The sequence below is a fragment of the Fukomys damarensis genome, unplaced genomic scaffold, assembly GCF_012274545.1.
Source record: "Fukomys damarensis isolate Sample0158 unplaced genomic scaffold, DMR_v1.0_HiC HiC_scaffold_19, whole genome shotgun sequence".
Lineage (NCBI taxonomy): Eukaryota > Metazoa > Chordata > Mammalia > Rodentia > Bathyergidae > Fukomys > Fukomys damarensis.
The window spans coordinates 24,943,253-24,959,090 of NW_022900931.1; the positions used below are offsets into that span (position 1 = coordinate 24,943,253).

General features: G+C 37.3%; 1 protein-coding gene and 1 long non-coding RNA gene across 2 annotated transcripts in view; one reads left to right on the forward strand and one right to left on the reverse strand.

The window, feature by feature from the left end:
• Window positions 1-15,838, reverse strand: part of LOC104850730 (ovostatin-like) — a 52,263-nt gene that overhangs the window by 26,422 nt on the left and 10,003 nt on the right. Inside the window, exons 5-16 of the mRNA XM_010607794.1 lie at window positions 15,584-15,604; window positions 14,766-14,934; window positions 14,036-14,120; window positions 11,652-11,766; window positions 10,258-10,372; window positions 8,777-8,886; window positions 6,423-6,581; window positions 5,321-5,551; window positions 2,701-2,761; window positions 2,119-2,264; window positions 1,646-1,792; window positions 811-981 (exon numbers count right to left, since the gene is read on the reverse strand). Coding sequence (XP_010606096.1) covers window positions 811-981; window positions 1,646-1,792; window positions 2,119-2,264; window positions 2,701-2,761; window positions 5,321-5,551; window positions 6,423-6,581; window positions 8,777-8,886; window positions 10,258-10,372; window positions 11,652-11,766; window positions 14,036-14,120; window positions 14,766-14,934; window positions 15,584-15,604 — 1,530 coding nt within the window. The remainder of the gene's footprint in view (window positions 1-810; window positions 982-1,645; window positions 1,793-2,118; window positions 2,265-2,700; window positions 2,762-5,320; window positions 5,552-6,422; window positions 6,582-8,776; window positions 8,887-10,257; window positions 10,373-11,651; window positions 11,767-14,035; window positions 14,121-14,765; window positions 14,935-15,583; window positions 15,605-15,838) is intronic.
• Window positions 12-1,666, forward strand: LOC117286960. Its single transcript, XR_004518157.1, has 3 exons — window positions 12-93; window positions 184-299; window positions 1,591-1,666. It is a non-coding gene; the product is annotated as an uncharacterized LOC117286960 (long non-coding RNA).

The window sequence follows — 15,838 nt, forward strand, 5'->3', positions numbered from 1 at the left end:
GCAGAGAGTAACAGTTCGGAGCGGTTCTGTGTCAACCTTTCATTTTGCTCTCCTATTTGTGTCCACAACTAGATCTAGATCACATATTTAGAGGTACTTCATGGCTGTTTTCTGAGGTCTATGTTTTCATTTTCCTTTGTCAGTTTCTTTGATTTAATGATTTTTTTCCTATTTTCTTTCTAGCTATTGATGAAAACCTTTAAATGAGAGGGAAGAATCTCCAGCTCATATCACACTCCACTGTCTAATCACTACATTGAATTTGGCATTTTTGCTGGACTAGGGATAACATCTAACTTGTAAGCACTTAAAAAAATGTATACTTTAATACAGTCAAATTTTAATTCAGGGGTAGACATAGGAACAAATTGTTTGGGCATTTATTCTAGATAGTATAAAATGCATACAACGCTCAGTGAAACTGATAATTCTCTCAAATATTAGTTCTGTGTTTTTTTTTTTTTTTTTTTTTTGGTACTGGGGATTGAACTTGGGACCTTGCACTTGCAAGGCAGGCAGCACATCCACTGAACTAAATCTCCAACCCTTATATATTAGTTCTTTAGTTTATATGGTAACATTATTAACTCTTTAATAATTCTATGATGTTATAGACTTATTAGTTCTCTTTCTAACATAATAGTCTTTGAGATGTTAGTTCTCAGATATTAATAGATATTATTAATTATAATTTAGTGCTTTGAGAATTGTTGCATTAAAAACTCACATGACAATGCCTTTACTGTTTTAATTCCAACTTGTTTATATATTCTCATACATATTCGTCATTTCAGGAACTAGTTATGTTACCTTCACGAGGTCATAAGCATCATCTCCAAAGTCAGCCCAGATAGGTGTGTAATAAATCCCTTTATAGAGGACTTGTTCATTCTGGAGACATGGCTCTTTGTGGCCATCTTCTAAGTCAAGTCCTCTGAAGTAGTAGCCATATAGATCCTTGTAATATAGCTGATTATATACCTAAATGATAGAAAGGAATCAAGTGTATTTTAAAAGAAAGCAATTCCTTCTTTTTCTCTCACAACCAGTATATAAATAAATGTATACTAGGAAAGAATGACATCTTGAAGCTGCAAAGAGTCTGAAATATTATTCAACCAGTTACGTAATTGCCGGATTAGTCATTTTCAAATCAACAAAGATACGTAAGATACTGGATTTTAATAACTTTGACATCAAGGAACTCCTTGGTATTCCTTGATGACTCATTCAAAGACATTATCAGCAAAATGTACTAAATCTTGCTGTGCTTAAGATTATTTATTTATCAAAACGGATATTTATTAATTCTGTTTCACATGAGAATAAAATTAGATAGCATATATGATATCAGAATATTCAGTAGAGCATTGTGAAATGGTAGACATTCAGCAAACATTGTGTACTTTTAGAAGGGGTAAAAACAAAATGTAAAACTCATTTTAAAAAAAAGTAGTAATGCTCACTTTTAGAATAAAGATAGCTGTACAACCAGTAACGATTTGTCTAACATAAACTATTTTTATTCCCAAAATTCTGGCCAATTTCTTTGTTCCTAGCTTAGTCGAGCTCTTCCATTTTTCTTTAAAGGCAAAGACACACATGTCGACTGCTGGGGATAAATCAAGGTGATCGGATCACTCACACTGTCGGACAGCTGGCGCCGATCCCTCAGCAGAAGCACACTTTTATCTAAAGCCAGGAGCGCGCAGAGAGAGTTTGAAGCAGCCGAGACCTGCAGACTGACGCTGGATCCCGGGGAGCTCTTTTCTTGAGAAAAATTTAAGCTGACCTGAAAAGGAAAAATAAACAAAAGTGTGAAGAGATTGAAAACCAGATGGGAGAATAACCTTTCAGATTACCCTTTACAGGCTTCTGTGTGATTTAGTGTCTTACTGAATCCACCACTTAAAAGGACGGGGAAGACATCCCAAGTGAGTGCTACAATCTGTTTTTTAAGTCATCCAGCATATTAACTTTCCCACTGTAGCTTTCTTTTATTTCCCATTTGGCAACACAGAAAAATAGAGGTACAAGCCCAACACATTTCGAAATTCTCCTTAGTTTTCTAATAAATTGAACTCACCTAAAAAAAATTACTTTTTCTCTTTTCCTCACCTTATTTTTGAAGCATTTCTCAATTTGGAACCTGGTGGTGTCTGCAACCATTTCTCCTCCAGGATGCAAGCCATAAACCAACATAACTGCAGAGGGTGCCAACTCGGAGCTGACCTCTACAGGAATGGAAAATACGCCCTTCGTGGCTGTGAATGAAAGGCCAAGAAGACGCCATGCTGAGATTGCTGATGGTCTCTCCTCCGGATTCTTAGCTACCTGCATCTCCTGCCACGAAGACCCAACCCCCAAATTTAATATATGAAGTGTTTAAAGTTTTCAGTTTTAATTCTTCTTGTGTGAAAGTAAGACCATGTAACTGTCTTTCTTAAAAGAGAAAGGGAAGGAAGAAGGAGTCTCTCTTATAATAATGTTTTGAATTTAATTAGCACATTGTTAAGGGACTTTTCTTTTTGGTTTGGCATTGTACCTTCTATTCATATGTCTTTATATATTGTCCAGGGATGGTTGGAGGTAGCAAAAGTCCTAAAAAGCAAAGGCTAGGACTTCTAAAAAAATGTAAAATATACTTCAGTTAAAGCATTACTTTTACACTAAATCCTGTGCTAAAGGTTTTAGACTCACCACCGTTCTTGATCTCAATTTTCTGTTGCCCATGAAGAACGATTACACCTTTTGAAATCACCTAGGAGAATAAAGATATGATAAAGTTTAGGGACTAGAATAAAAGGTTCATTTAACTATAAACTTAGGTGGTTCATCTGTTCTGTAGTTTGAAAACACAATAAAAATGTTTGCTCTTGTACTCTCAGTACCTGTCAATGAGCATGGGACCTTTAATTATATTTAAGAGAATTTAGGAGTCATAGATACATTTGCTGTAAAACAAGTTAATGGTCTATATTACAGATCAACTTTCTGTGAAAAATATGTTTTTTGTTCATATTTTAAGGCATTAAAACATCCCAATTTATTTACCGTCTCCAGGGGGCAGGCAGGAGACTTGAAATTTGTTAAGAAAGTTACTGTGGTTTTAAGCTAAGATTTTGAATACTATTTAAAAAGGTACTGAGACTTGGAGAAACCGTAAAATTTTCATAAAGTCAGGCAGCCTGAAATTGGTAGAGCAAGTAACCTTACTCTGGTTAGTGTTTCTCAGATTGCTGAAATAACTTTGATTCTCTGCAAAGCCAACCTTGGTAATTAATTCAGTGAAAAGAAACAAAAACCAAAAACCAAAAAACCAAACAGAACCCCAACTAGTTGCAAAATATTGTATTTGGTACTAGAACATTACAGAGACAGGAAGCTCATCGTGAATGAGATTTCCAGGCACTGCTCTGAGGACATTTAGATGTTGACTCATTGACTTCTGAAAATAAGAAGATAGCTCTTCTCACAGACCAGGAGGCCCATAGAAGGACTTATAATCACCCAGGCACACAGTTACGCTGACCCTTTAAAAGCGGAACAATGTAACTCGTTAGGCCTCCATTCATTTAGGCCAGAACATTGGACTGAACGTCCCCTCTGGGGTGTGTGACAAGCCAGGCAAATGAACACAATGACGGATCCACAAGAGCCACTGCTCAGGGTCACAGAGGGTTGAGAATAACAGGGGAGACAGGCGACTTCCAAACAACCACGTACAAAAAGACAGAAGCACAGAATCTGATAAGGGAAAATGAACCCAGTAAGCCCATTATGGAAAATAGATGTGGAATTATCTGAGGGCTTAAAATTTTCATTTCCTGTTAGGAATGATGAGTAGGAATCCACTAGAAAAACAGGATGCAGGCAGTTCGGGGAGCAGTGGGAGAAAAGGGGAAGAAGATTTTGTGCATCCACGTAACTTGTGGAAGAAGAGGAGAGGCCCCCAAGTCTGCAGGGCAGAAGTGTGCAGCACCATAGTGCAGAATGAGCCAGGCAGGCTTTGTGGCTGCAGAGCAGACCGAGAAAAGGAGTTTGTGGTTTATTTTCTGAGACTTAGCAAGTTATCAGATGCATTTCCATTAGGGGATCGAAATAATCCTGACTGCTTTTGAGAAAGATCACTCTAGATTCCTAGATTTGAGAAGGAAGCAAAGAAAGAGAAGTAAAGAAAGAAAACCCTTTCTCTCCTTCTATTAGGAAACACATGTAGCCTTGAGCTATCATTAAGAGGGAAACCAGGGGTGGTAATTATAAAAGCGTCATCAGAGCAGAGAAAGCTCAGTTGCACAGTAAGATGAGCAAGGGTGTAGCAGTGTGGAAGGAGGAGATGAAATCAGGGAGGTGTCCGAGTGTCTCTAGAAAGACTAAGATGCTCAGCTCTTCATTCAGGAGTGTGCCGCTCCTCATCCACTAGTATGGCAACGTCAGAGCCATTGAAATGCAGCAGAATTTCTGTGCTATTTGGTAGAGAACCACTTCTCCGGGCTTCTCTTTGGTCCCCAGGAGGACAATGAGACTGCTGGGCTGTGGCCCCCAAGTTTCTGCTTCTCTAGGTTGATGATGGAGCTGGGGCATTTGTAGTTCTCACCAGTGCCAGGTGATCCTAACATTCCCAGCCCGGGGACCACACCCCGAGAAGCACCATCGTCACGCTGTGACTAGTTCACAACTCACTCTGCTGTGTCACCCTAGGGGCCACACGTGTTTCATCTGTTGTACGTATGTCATTCTACCTTACTCAGTTGAACACACCATTGCCACACGTCCTAAGGTAGTATCAGGGGTATGAAAATCATTTTATAATTGCTTTTGACTGAATTAACCCATGTTTCAGTAATTTTATACCATCTTCATCTGTTGTGATGAAGGACTGTGTATCCCTCTAGATGAACCTGCAGTAACACACATTACAAGAAATACTAATGTTTAATGTCTTTCACTTGCCAGGAACTGGGCTTTATGCATATTAGTTCATTTAATTCTTTTAACAACTATAATTAGGCCCCAAATTTTAGGTTCCCTAGAGCTTAATGGATTTAAAAAAGTACCACACAGAATGGCGATTCGATTTGAGCTATGTGCAAATGGGAGCAGCTGGTGAGAAGGGGGAGCTGGTTAGGGTTATGGCAGCAAATACCTGCCTTGTTAGCTTTCTTTCTGTTTTTGGATAGGAATTTCAGTTATAAAATTTTATGTAACGTGCATACCTTGACATTTTTCATGACGTGGGTAAGAAGATTTACATTAAATTCAAAGAAACTTGAAAGTCAAGAAACAATTTTGGGTGTGGAGGGATAGTTTCACTTCTCACCAAGTAGTTGAAGCTCACTGTGTAGCTTCTATCTTCCAGGTCTTCCGTGTGGAGGACATAGTGCACGCTCACTTGCTTCTGCTGGCTGCATCTCAGTTCTTCCCTCTCGGGGACAATCTTTAGGAAGCTATTGGTTCTGGAGTAAAACCGGCGGACAAAGTACTCTGGTTTAGGGTATTCAGGCAGCACCCAGCCACGGGCCTGGCAGTTCTCATTGGCCTTGTAGGTGGCCTAGGCAGAGAATCAAATTTGCAGTTATACTTGGATGAAGGCAGAGAATATGTGAAAGAATATTTGATAGGATGGTCTTATAGTGCTGTTCCATCCCTACAGGAAAATTTCAAGACCACTCTTCATGAACTCTAACCCTGTTCACAGCCACTCTCTAGTTATAAAGACTGCTATATGGGTTTTATATTTATTGTTTATTCAAGTCTTAAATCAATAATATATTAAATATTTTCTATGGTCTGTACCGAAATTATAACTTCAATAGCATGCATGTGTATGTCATTCTCTGTCACTCTCACACTAAGGACCTGTGAATGCAGAAGGTGACTGTATAGTAACAAGGAGTTCTGGTGCAACATGAAAAAGGTTTTGTGAACCACAGCAAAGTGATTCCTCTACACATGGTCATTCACCGTCAACAATACCCAAGTCTGAGGAGATCCTTTGAAAATATTTTAGAATTTCTGGTCTCCAACAGTTATGGAGAGTAGGTTAGCTTAGCACTGAAGGTACTCAGAGAAGTCCTTTGCATCATTCCACGGAAACAGATTATAACGTTTTGCAAGTATTTCTGTGTGTGGAGATGCAGTTGTCTTTCTAGTTCCACAGTGAGAGTCCAGTGTTGTTTTCCTTCATTGTTTCTCCTTCACACACTTCAATATGTATTTCATCCTTCGTTTTTACAGAATTAATAGTGCAATTCTCTCCTTTATTTTAATGACTAATGCTTTAATATCTAACTGTTCACACTCTAGGTTCACAGCACATTTTCACTTCTGTTCCATGCATATAACTTAGCTTAGACCTAGACCTTGACTAGCCAAGGCCTTTTCTTTGCTTGCTTTTCTCTACTTGCCTGTGGGAGACTCACCTTCAAGGTGATGTTAGGGTGCGTGATCTTAGACGTGTCCAGGGAGAACTGAGCGATGCCATGTGTATCTGTGGTGTAGTTGCCCACAATTTTGTCCTTTAAGTGCAACTGGATAACTTCATTTGGAATGGGAGAGTCATCGGGATGAAGCAGTTTAATCTGCACAGGGGAAGAGAACACATTGCTGAAGTAGTTAGGAAATTTGAAAATCACTTTTTGATGGACTCTGCCACACTCTGTTGTGAACATTTCTCCCTGGCTGTGTGCATTTCCTGCATGATTTCAGCTACTCCTGTCGAGTGTGTAACACACGCCATGAGTACGTTGGTGACTCTAAACTATTTCTTCTACACTAAAGATGTTTGGAAACTAAGGGCCATATATACATAACTGAATCCGAAATATTTTTTTTTCAGTCACTGACATAAAATAGCCCAGGGTATCCTAGAGATTTTCTTTTCCTACTGTTCTTAATTGCTGATAAAATGTTATTTGCTTCCAGTTTATCATATTCATTCATTTTGATTGTTGTTGCTTTATGTGAATTTCTCGTAATATAGTTGCCTCCTATCTACTCTCTTCTGTATTGTTTCAGTCCTTTCTCTATATTGGAGTAGAACCAAATTTTCTAAGATACAAAACTTATTTTGCTCCCTGATATGTTTTAGTAATTACTCTGGTAAGCCATGGTTATTTGCTAAATAACCAGTGCAAGCAACATTAGCCTTACAAAAGCCCTTCAGAAATGGGCACATTTACTGTCCTGCCAATGCAGACACCAGTATCCATGCCAGTCTGAAGTATTTTAAGAGCACCTTTGTTAATTACTAAGGGAATAATACTGAAAAATTTAACTTAATTTAAAGCTTTAGTTTAGTGTAAAAATATCTAGGTAAGTAAACTAACAGTACTGATTAGGAAAGAATACAAAATACAGGGAAGGCAGGGGAATGGGGAAAAACTAACCAAGATAGATTATGAAAAGGTACAAATTTCCAATGATGAATGTCATTACATTGCATTACCTAAAATGTACCAATAAACTTAATGAAAAAAAGAATACAAAATATGAACAAGTCTGCAATCATCTCTACTATTCAATCTAGAAATCTATGCTAACTGAAAAAAAATCAAACTAATACACAAGATCTTCAGTAGCGTAAGTACAGAAGGAAGGCTCAAAACATGATTTTTGTATAAAATGCTCTTTATACGGAATAAAGCTTTATATAGCACCAAAAAGCTAAAGGAAACAAACAAGAGCCCAAGATATCATCTGGAGTAATGACACTGTCCGAACATAGACTGCTTATCCCTTCAGTCTAGAGAAAGTTGTTTTATATTCAAAGAGTTTAATTATTTTTTGGTGTAACATTCCTCAACTTTATGTTTTAAGTAACAAAACATGGGATGTATCAAGCAAAAATATATACAGAGGAAGATGCAAAAGTTAGCATGCAATAAAAAAATTACTTAACAAGTATAACTATCATGTATCAAATCATCAATTTGCCAAGACCAAACTTCCACCTAAATTTATTTGTAAAATGGCCATTACTAGAATTTCTTTCAAGTCCTTGCAATGATTCTGTTACAAGATCACTTGAGAACCATTGCTGTGTGAGATCTAGTCTAGGCATCACCTCTATAGTTTTTTATCCGTGTTCTTGGGTCAATCTAAATACCACTTTCTCAGGAAAGCTTTCTGTGACCATTTAGTCCAGAGCTCAGCAAACACTTTCTGCGACTATCTATGTGGTATTTTAGCCTTTGTGGGGCCACATATGGTGTCTGCCTCATATTCATCTTTGATTTTTAAAAATAATCATTAAAATGGTTTAGCTATTCCTAGCTTCCGGCCTGCGCACAAGCAGTCTCTGCTGGATTTTGTATGAGAAGTGGATGTGTTCATCTCTGCTTTAGACCATGTCCAAGGGCATCAATCTCACTCACACAGCATTTATCGTAACTACAATGGAATTCCTGTAAAATTGTTTGTCTAATACCTGCTTCTCTGTTAGACGATGATCACCAGGAGGGTAGGGAAAGTGGTGTCTGTCCCATGCTAATGCTAATTCTGATGCAGACTGTATAATTTATTTCCCAGTCTTGGACATTTCTAGCGTGGAATGGGCCACTATTGAGAGCCACAACTTGATAAAAGGCATAAACCAAAACAGAGGTGTGAAACCAGTGGGACAGTACTTCACAGTGCTTGGCACAGAGTTTTTAACATCGTTTCTTAGGAAACAGCTGTTGAATTGATGAATAAATAAGTAAATGAAAACATGAATGAGGGTAGATGAATGAACGAGAGACAAAGGAATACGTGAAGGAATTACTGCTTCTCTTACTTGGCCTGAGTAAGGGAGTCCTTGTCTGTAGAATGGATCCATATTCTCAAAACTCATCTTCACCATCGATGTGTCTATGAATATGTAGCTGTTTTCTGTGAGCGCAACACCTGCAGTAAATTGTTATCAGGAAAATACCATCAAACCACAACCAAACAGAGATACAGAAAAAATAAGCCTCAAAAACTCCCCTTTTGGTACAAATGCTTCCTTTTCCTGAGCCATTTTGGATAATTAATTGGGCTTCTGCAGACATCTCTTTATAAAGAAAAATAAATAAAGATGAAAACATCCAAATAACTGGTCATTCTCAACTGCTGTTCTTGCTGTCCACACATTATCCAATTTATCATTCCAACATTATTAATTTTCCATGGTTCTTAAATCATTTGTTGAAAATCATTTAAGTCTCTGCTCAAGACATGCATTTAGAAAGGTAACATACATATATCACCAGAAATTTACAAGTTTAAAGACTAACACAAATTATCAAACATCCCAAAGGAAACTAAATTTAATAATTTAAACTATTTTTTACAAGTTTTTAAAACTTTTACATTGTAATTTATATTAATATAGTTTGGATTATGCATGTAGATAAATATATACATTAATTTGTTATTTGTATATATAAATATATGTAATTTGATATTATGTTTTAAACATTGTTTTTGACCTTTCTATAATCTTATATTTTAATGGCTGCCTACTATATCCCTCTTATAAATGTATATGTTATCATTCAGTAAGGTATTCTTGCATTGTTTATTTTGTTCAATTTGACAAATAGTTATCTTCTAAATGCTTATTAAATAATTTGCTTTGGATGTCAAGACAGGCACTATCAAAACTTCAAATATTGATAAAAACATTGGCATTTAATATCTCATGAAGAGAAATTCTGCTGAAATATCACATGCATGAGTTAAACAAAGCCTATCATGACAAAAAGCAAATGGTCGGAATAGAAAAGTACAATTCAAGAAATAGAATTTGTCTTTCTCTGTGTGGGAAAGAGAGACGATAGATCAGAGATTCACAAGAAATTAGTCATTACAAAGACATCCCTGGTGATGAGGTATTTCCTTAGGTATTTCTGGTAAAATACTCTCTCAAAACTATATTCTGTTTCCGTTGTTCTCATTCTATGCACCTCTTAGAATTTTATAATCACTATGTATATTTCTCAGTTATATTTATTTGTGGAATGGTTAAGGAAAGGGAATATATCATTATCTAAACAAAGTCCTATTGTAAACCAATAAATTAATATTATGACTTCTGGTTTAGTCTCACTTGAATCTAATATTTATCTACCCAACCACAGGCATTTAATAAGTTTTAGTTAAAGAAACACTCAGATTTTGGACCTGAGAAGGCCACGTCATATCCTAGGGAGAAAGGAACATTGTGCGATTGACCGCTAGGTGGCTTCAGCAGACAGGGCTGTCTGCGGGGTCTGCCCGCCTAGGGAGCGTCACCTTTTTCGCTCTCTGTGAGGACAGCTTGCACTTCAAGGTAACTCAGGTACCCTTCCCGATTGAACTCGAAAGCATCCGTGCTAATAAGCTGGGACATGCAGCCATCTTTCCCCAGCTGAAATGTTAATAACAATAAAAAAGAAGTTATATTTAAAAAATACCATAGGGGAAGGGTAGGGGAAAGGTAATAAGAGAAAAGGGGGAAAAATACATGAGAAAATGAAAAAATGGAAATTAAGTACTTGTAAATAGGGATGGATGAAGTGGGTGAAGGCAGGGCAGGGATAAAGGGAAAAAATGAGAACCAAGACCTGTCATGTAAAGGTACGAGATTCCAATGATGAATGTAACTGTACTGTATACCTAAAATGTACCAATAAACTCAATAAGGAAAAAAATAAAAATCACCATAGGAAGTAATAGTTTTAGAGAAAATGTGTAACCTTTCAGAAGCAATTTTAAGGGGACTGCTTTACCTAAATATGAATTTTATAAAATCATCCGTTATACTTCTGTAATTCAAACTTTCAATTCACATATTTACTCCAAAAGTTTGAATTTTTGATAAGTATTAACTCTTACAATACTGATTTAAAACAGAGTCTTCATTGAGCCATTACTCCGTGGATCCACAGCATGAGCGCTCCGATCTCCAGTCACATTCATTCCCACATGATATTTGCATGTTTGCTGGTTTTCACCATATTTATTTTTCAGGTATCCAATATGCTTAGCATAACACCTAATACTTGCTAACCATTTCCTAAGTACCAGAAATGATTACTATTATTAAATAGTTGCTGTTATTTTTGCTTACTGTCCAAACGTAATTTTAAAATTTAAGAACTGGAAGACTCATATTTTTACCCAAAGCCTCCTGTAGGGGGACTAGAGAATATGGCCTGGTGGTAGAGCATTTGTTTAGCCCATGCTGGAGGTGCTGTGTTTGACTGCCTCCCGCAACATCAAATCTTCTTTGGAGAAGGTAGAAGTGTATCCCTGTGACTGTGTGTGTGAAAATGGAATCACACTGTTCACGAGGTAGGGATGGCAGCCAGCCATCTAAATAACCTAAATATTAGCTTGATTAAAAGTGGCATGAATAGGGCCAGGGATTTAGCTCCGTGGTTCTGCTGCCTGCCTCTCAAGTACAAGGGCTCGAGTTTGGTTCCCAGTACCCCTTCCCAAAAAAAGAGAAAAGTGGCATGAATGTTACTGAAGTTATTGCTGTATCTTAGACCTGTGTTTTTGTACCTATTTTCTGATTCTGGTTCTCAAAGCTTCAAAGTGAATCTTTGCAGGAAATCCTTTCCCTTATAAGTTTGAAAAAAATTAAAACTGAGGATTTGAGGTTAAGAGAATCTTATTTATGATTGTGCAGATACACCTCTTACCTGAACAGTAACATTTTTACAGATTGATTTGAGATGTGTGCAATCACCAGCAAAAGTAGATTTTCTGCACACTCTGAGATACACGTTGCCCTCCATAGGTTTGCCATAGGTGTACCTGGCAGCAGAATACAACAGTACAATTACAGAGCTCACTGTCACCACTAGTCCGCATAAGCTGTTTTTGAGATCTTTGTATCTAAAACCATTCAACATTTAAATAGCCTTATTTTCTGGAGGAAATTTAAACAATAATCCTGACTAACCTGAGTTGAAGGCTCTAAGCCAAGATAGATTTTTTTTAAAAGGTTGAAATAAACAACATGCAGAATGCATAAATCTGTCATTAAAATACAATATATAAGCATTTTTTGGCTTTTTGGCTAAGATCATGTGTAAAACAATATAAACAAAAATATTAACAGTAAAAGAAACGAACAGTCATTGGCAAGTTTTAGGGGAATATTTTTTCTTTTTTAAGTTTCTTTTTTATTTGAAACTATACTATAATAAGCATATATTATTTTATTATTTTATTTTTAAAACATAAAGTATATTTATTTGTAATTATACAGAAGTACATAAATGTATTCACATTGTTAAAAATCCAAATAATAGAAAAGGCAAAGCAGCTACATTTTATGATAATTTTTTGATTTTATTTTCCAAATTACTTATTCTCTCTTCAGCCTCATCCATTTTCTAGCCAGCCATTCTACCTATTTTTCCTTTAGCAATCAATATGCTGAATTCTTATGTCTTTGATGATGATGATGATGATGATGATGATGATGATGATGATGATGATGATGATGATTTGTACCGGGGATCAAACTCAGGACCTTATGCTTGTGAGGCAGGAGCAGTGCCACTGGGCTAAATCCCCAGCCCAGTTTTTGATTATTTTTAAAGATGCCCCACTGACTCATATAAAAATATACACATTTCATTTATTTTAAATTTGTGTCCTGGATGATCTTCACCTGTTTTCTCTTGTACGAACTGCTTACTACTTTGATTATAAATTGTTAGAATCTTCAAAAATTCACTGATTTATGTCTATGTTTTATGGCTTCCAGTTGGCTTGTCCCCAAGTGCCTTTAATGGTTTCTTTCAATACAACCTCAGCAAAAGTATCAGGATTTGATCCACAACCCAAACTAGTAGGGTAGTATACAGATATGTGGGCTCTGGGGATTACAGTTCTCAAAGATATTTCTACCTCAACTGGCAATTTCCTGCCTCTGCAACCCAGGTAGGGTGAGGCTACTCAGACCCTGGAGGTGAAAACTGACAGGGCCTTCATGAAGTTAGCTGTGTTCCTTCTACTCTTCTATGTCATTAGAAACTTACAGCCTAAAGCAAACACAGCCTGAAACTCTCTGTGTAATTAGAAATTACCAGGGCACTTTAAAAACTTTAATCATCCCAAATGAGAAGGAAAATGTGCTTGAGATTTGACCTGCATCTGGGGAAAGAATTAATTGTCACATTAGGTAAAAGGAGATGAAGCTTTATGTCTGCACTCTAATCTCTTGGCCAGTTACATGAGCCCTGCTTGTGCTGTTCAGCTTGGCCAAGAGGAAGGAGAAGGCAGCTGGAGCCATTGGCTGCTGCCTGTTCATCAGTGGAGCACTTGTGCCTGCCCTGAAATCTTGTCAGCCCTTGATGTCCACTCAACACACTGGAGCTACCAGGATCCAGTTCCAGCTCTTAAACCAGTTCCGTATGATCCAGTTGGAGCTACGGCTTTCTTCTTTAGTTATGTGTTATACAAAGAATGCATCAAGAACTCAGAATAAACACGCGATACCATCCAATGGGAATGCTCTGTGTTTACGTTCCGAGATTCAGGGGCCACTAATTGCATGCATTATGGCTAGGGAAGATGAGGGGCTGAACTTTTAAATTTATTATATTTTAATTAGTTGAACTATAAGTTGCCACCTGTGGGCAGTCAGTGGCTTCTGCATTAGATGGTATAAAAGTGTTCTCTTATGATGTAAGGCAGTAACCAGTAGTCAAACTATCACCTAAAACCATATGTTATAACATATATTCAAATGATTACTGATGAATGGTAAGAAGCCGTAAAATCAGCAATGTAAGTTCATAATTTCCTTTCCTCTTTCCTTCTATACAATTCCATCTTGCTTCTTTTTTACCTGTCTTTATTCCTCTTGTAATATTGATTTATGAATATACATACATGTATATGTTTTTGGAACAGGGTCTTGCTCTGTAGTTCAGGCTGGCCTTGAACTCACTATATAGTCCAGACTGGCCTCAAACACAGTGCAATCCTCCTGCCTCAGCCTTCCAAGTGCTGGAATTACAGGCGTGTACAGGCTGGATACACCATTCTGTTGTTTATAATTTTAACTTACGAGGCGCAGGCATTAACTTTGAATTCGGAGTCCACAACTAAGACAGTGTCTGGTGCATCCAAAGTCAGTTGAAATTTGGGTAGCACTGTCAATAAAAAGAAAAATGGTATCTTATTAACCTAAATACACTCATACAAAGCAAATATTTTCTTCTTACAAATCATGCACATTTGTTAGTTTGTGCTATTAAAAATTAGGACACTGAGGTGTATAGAAGCTGGATTGGGGATTGGATAGAAAAATAGAGATTTGAATTTCAAAGTCATAACTTCTGCTCATGGAGTGTGTGCCTCAGGCTCTTCGCTGTAAAACAGGAATAATGATGGCACCAGACTTAAATGGGGACTTTATGGGCTAATATCAGCGGAACACCTCCTCACACAGCTAACGCTCCGTTCCTTTTACAAAGAGCGCTTTGAAGCATACACGTGACATAAACCGAGTGTGAACACATCACAAACTGTCACATAAACTCAATTCCAGACACCACCGGGGAAGATAAAATAGGTGTCTTCGGTTAACAGGGAACTGTGTGACAACTGTGAACCACTAACTGGAGTATGAACATAAGAATAAGTGAAGAATCCCAAAGTAATAGCAGAGGGGAAAGAAAGAGGCAAGGAAAAGACATATATTTACCAATGGGCTATTTAGTAAACTTGTCCTTAAAACATGGGGACTTTCTAAAGTTTCTCTTATGAGCAGGTGGCATTTCCAAAGCTGGATTTACCATATTCTTCCACTGAGAAGGAGTGGAATGCCTTCCTCTTAGACGCCGTCTCCACGGTTATTGTGTACCAGCCCAGGATGGGCTCTGGGATTAACTGGAATGAGCGCTGCACGATGCCAGTCTCAGACTTCTCATTCACCCACCGCTGGATGTGATTGCCGTGCGGGTCCTGAGAGTGAATGAAAGTTATCTTGTTGATTTTTGTTGTTGTTGTTCATCACTGAAAATTCAGCAAGTAGCTGAGGATCTAACCTAGTGAGTCACAGCACAAGTGTATAGTCTGCTTCTTGGGGAACCGATACTGGGCTTACAGTACAAGGTTCAGTATATTTAGAAATGTGTTTTCCGACAATAACATAAGCCAATCCTTCATTTCTTAAGGGTGGGCCATAGTCTATCCCCACTGTGTACTTACTATTTTATCCCCAGGGCATAAAATAATAAGTACACACTTATGGACATTCAGTAAGTCAATTTTAAGTGAAATGAAATTATTCGTTCCTGTTGTCAGTTTTAATTGGTGGATGCTAATATAAATCAAAGGAGAAAAATATTATCAATTATTATTGTTATTATTATTTTGGTACTGGGGATCAAACTCAGGACCTTGCACTTGCGAGGCAGGTGGGGGCACCACTGAGCTAAATCCCTGGCCCAGAAAAAAAATTATTTTTATTCTCTTGGGGATTGGCCACATAAATACATAACTCTGCGACAAGTTAAGTAGATACTCTTTCTCTGTAAGCTGTCTTCAGATTTTGAGGTTTAAGGTCATGCTTAAAAACAGAAAAAAATTCTTCAACCAGCAGTTATCTTACCATGAGGGTGATCATCGGATACTGAAATAAAAATAAAAAAAGAATGTTAATATATGAGTGTAAATGTGAATTATAAGTCTATCACTGAATAAAGAAACACGTCTGTGACACGTGATATGATCTGCCTGTACTTCTTTTCTTTTTTTTTTTTTTAATTGAGTTTATTGGTACATTTAGGGATACAGTACAGTTACATTCATTGTTGGGATCATGTACCTTTACATGGCAAGTCTTGATTCTCATTTTTTCCCCCTT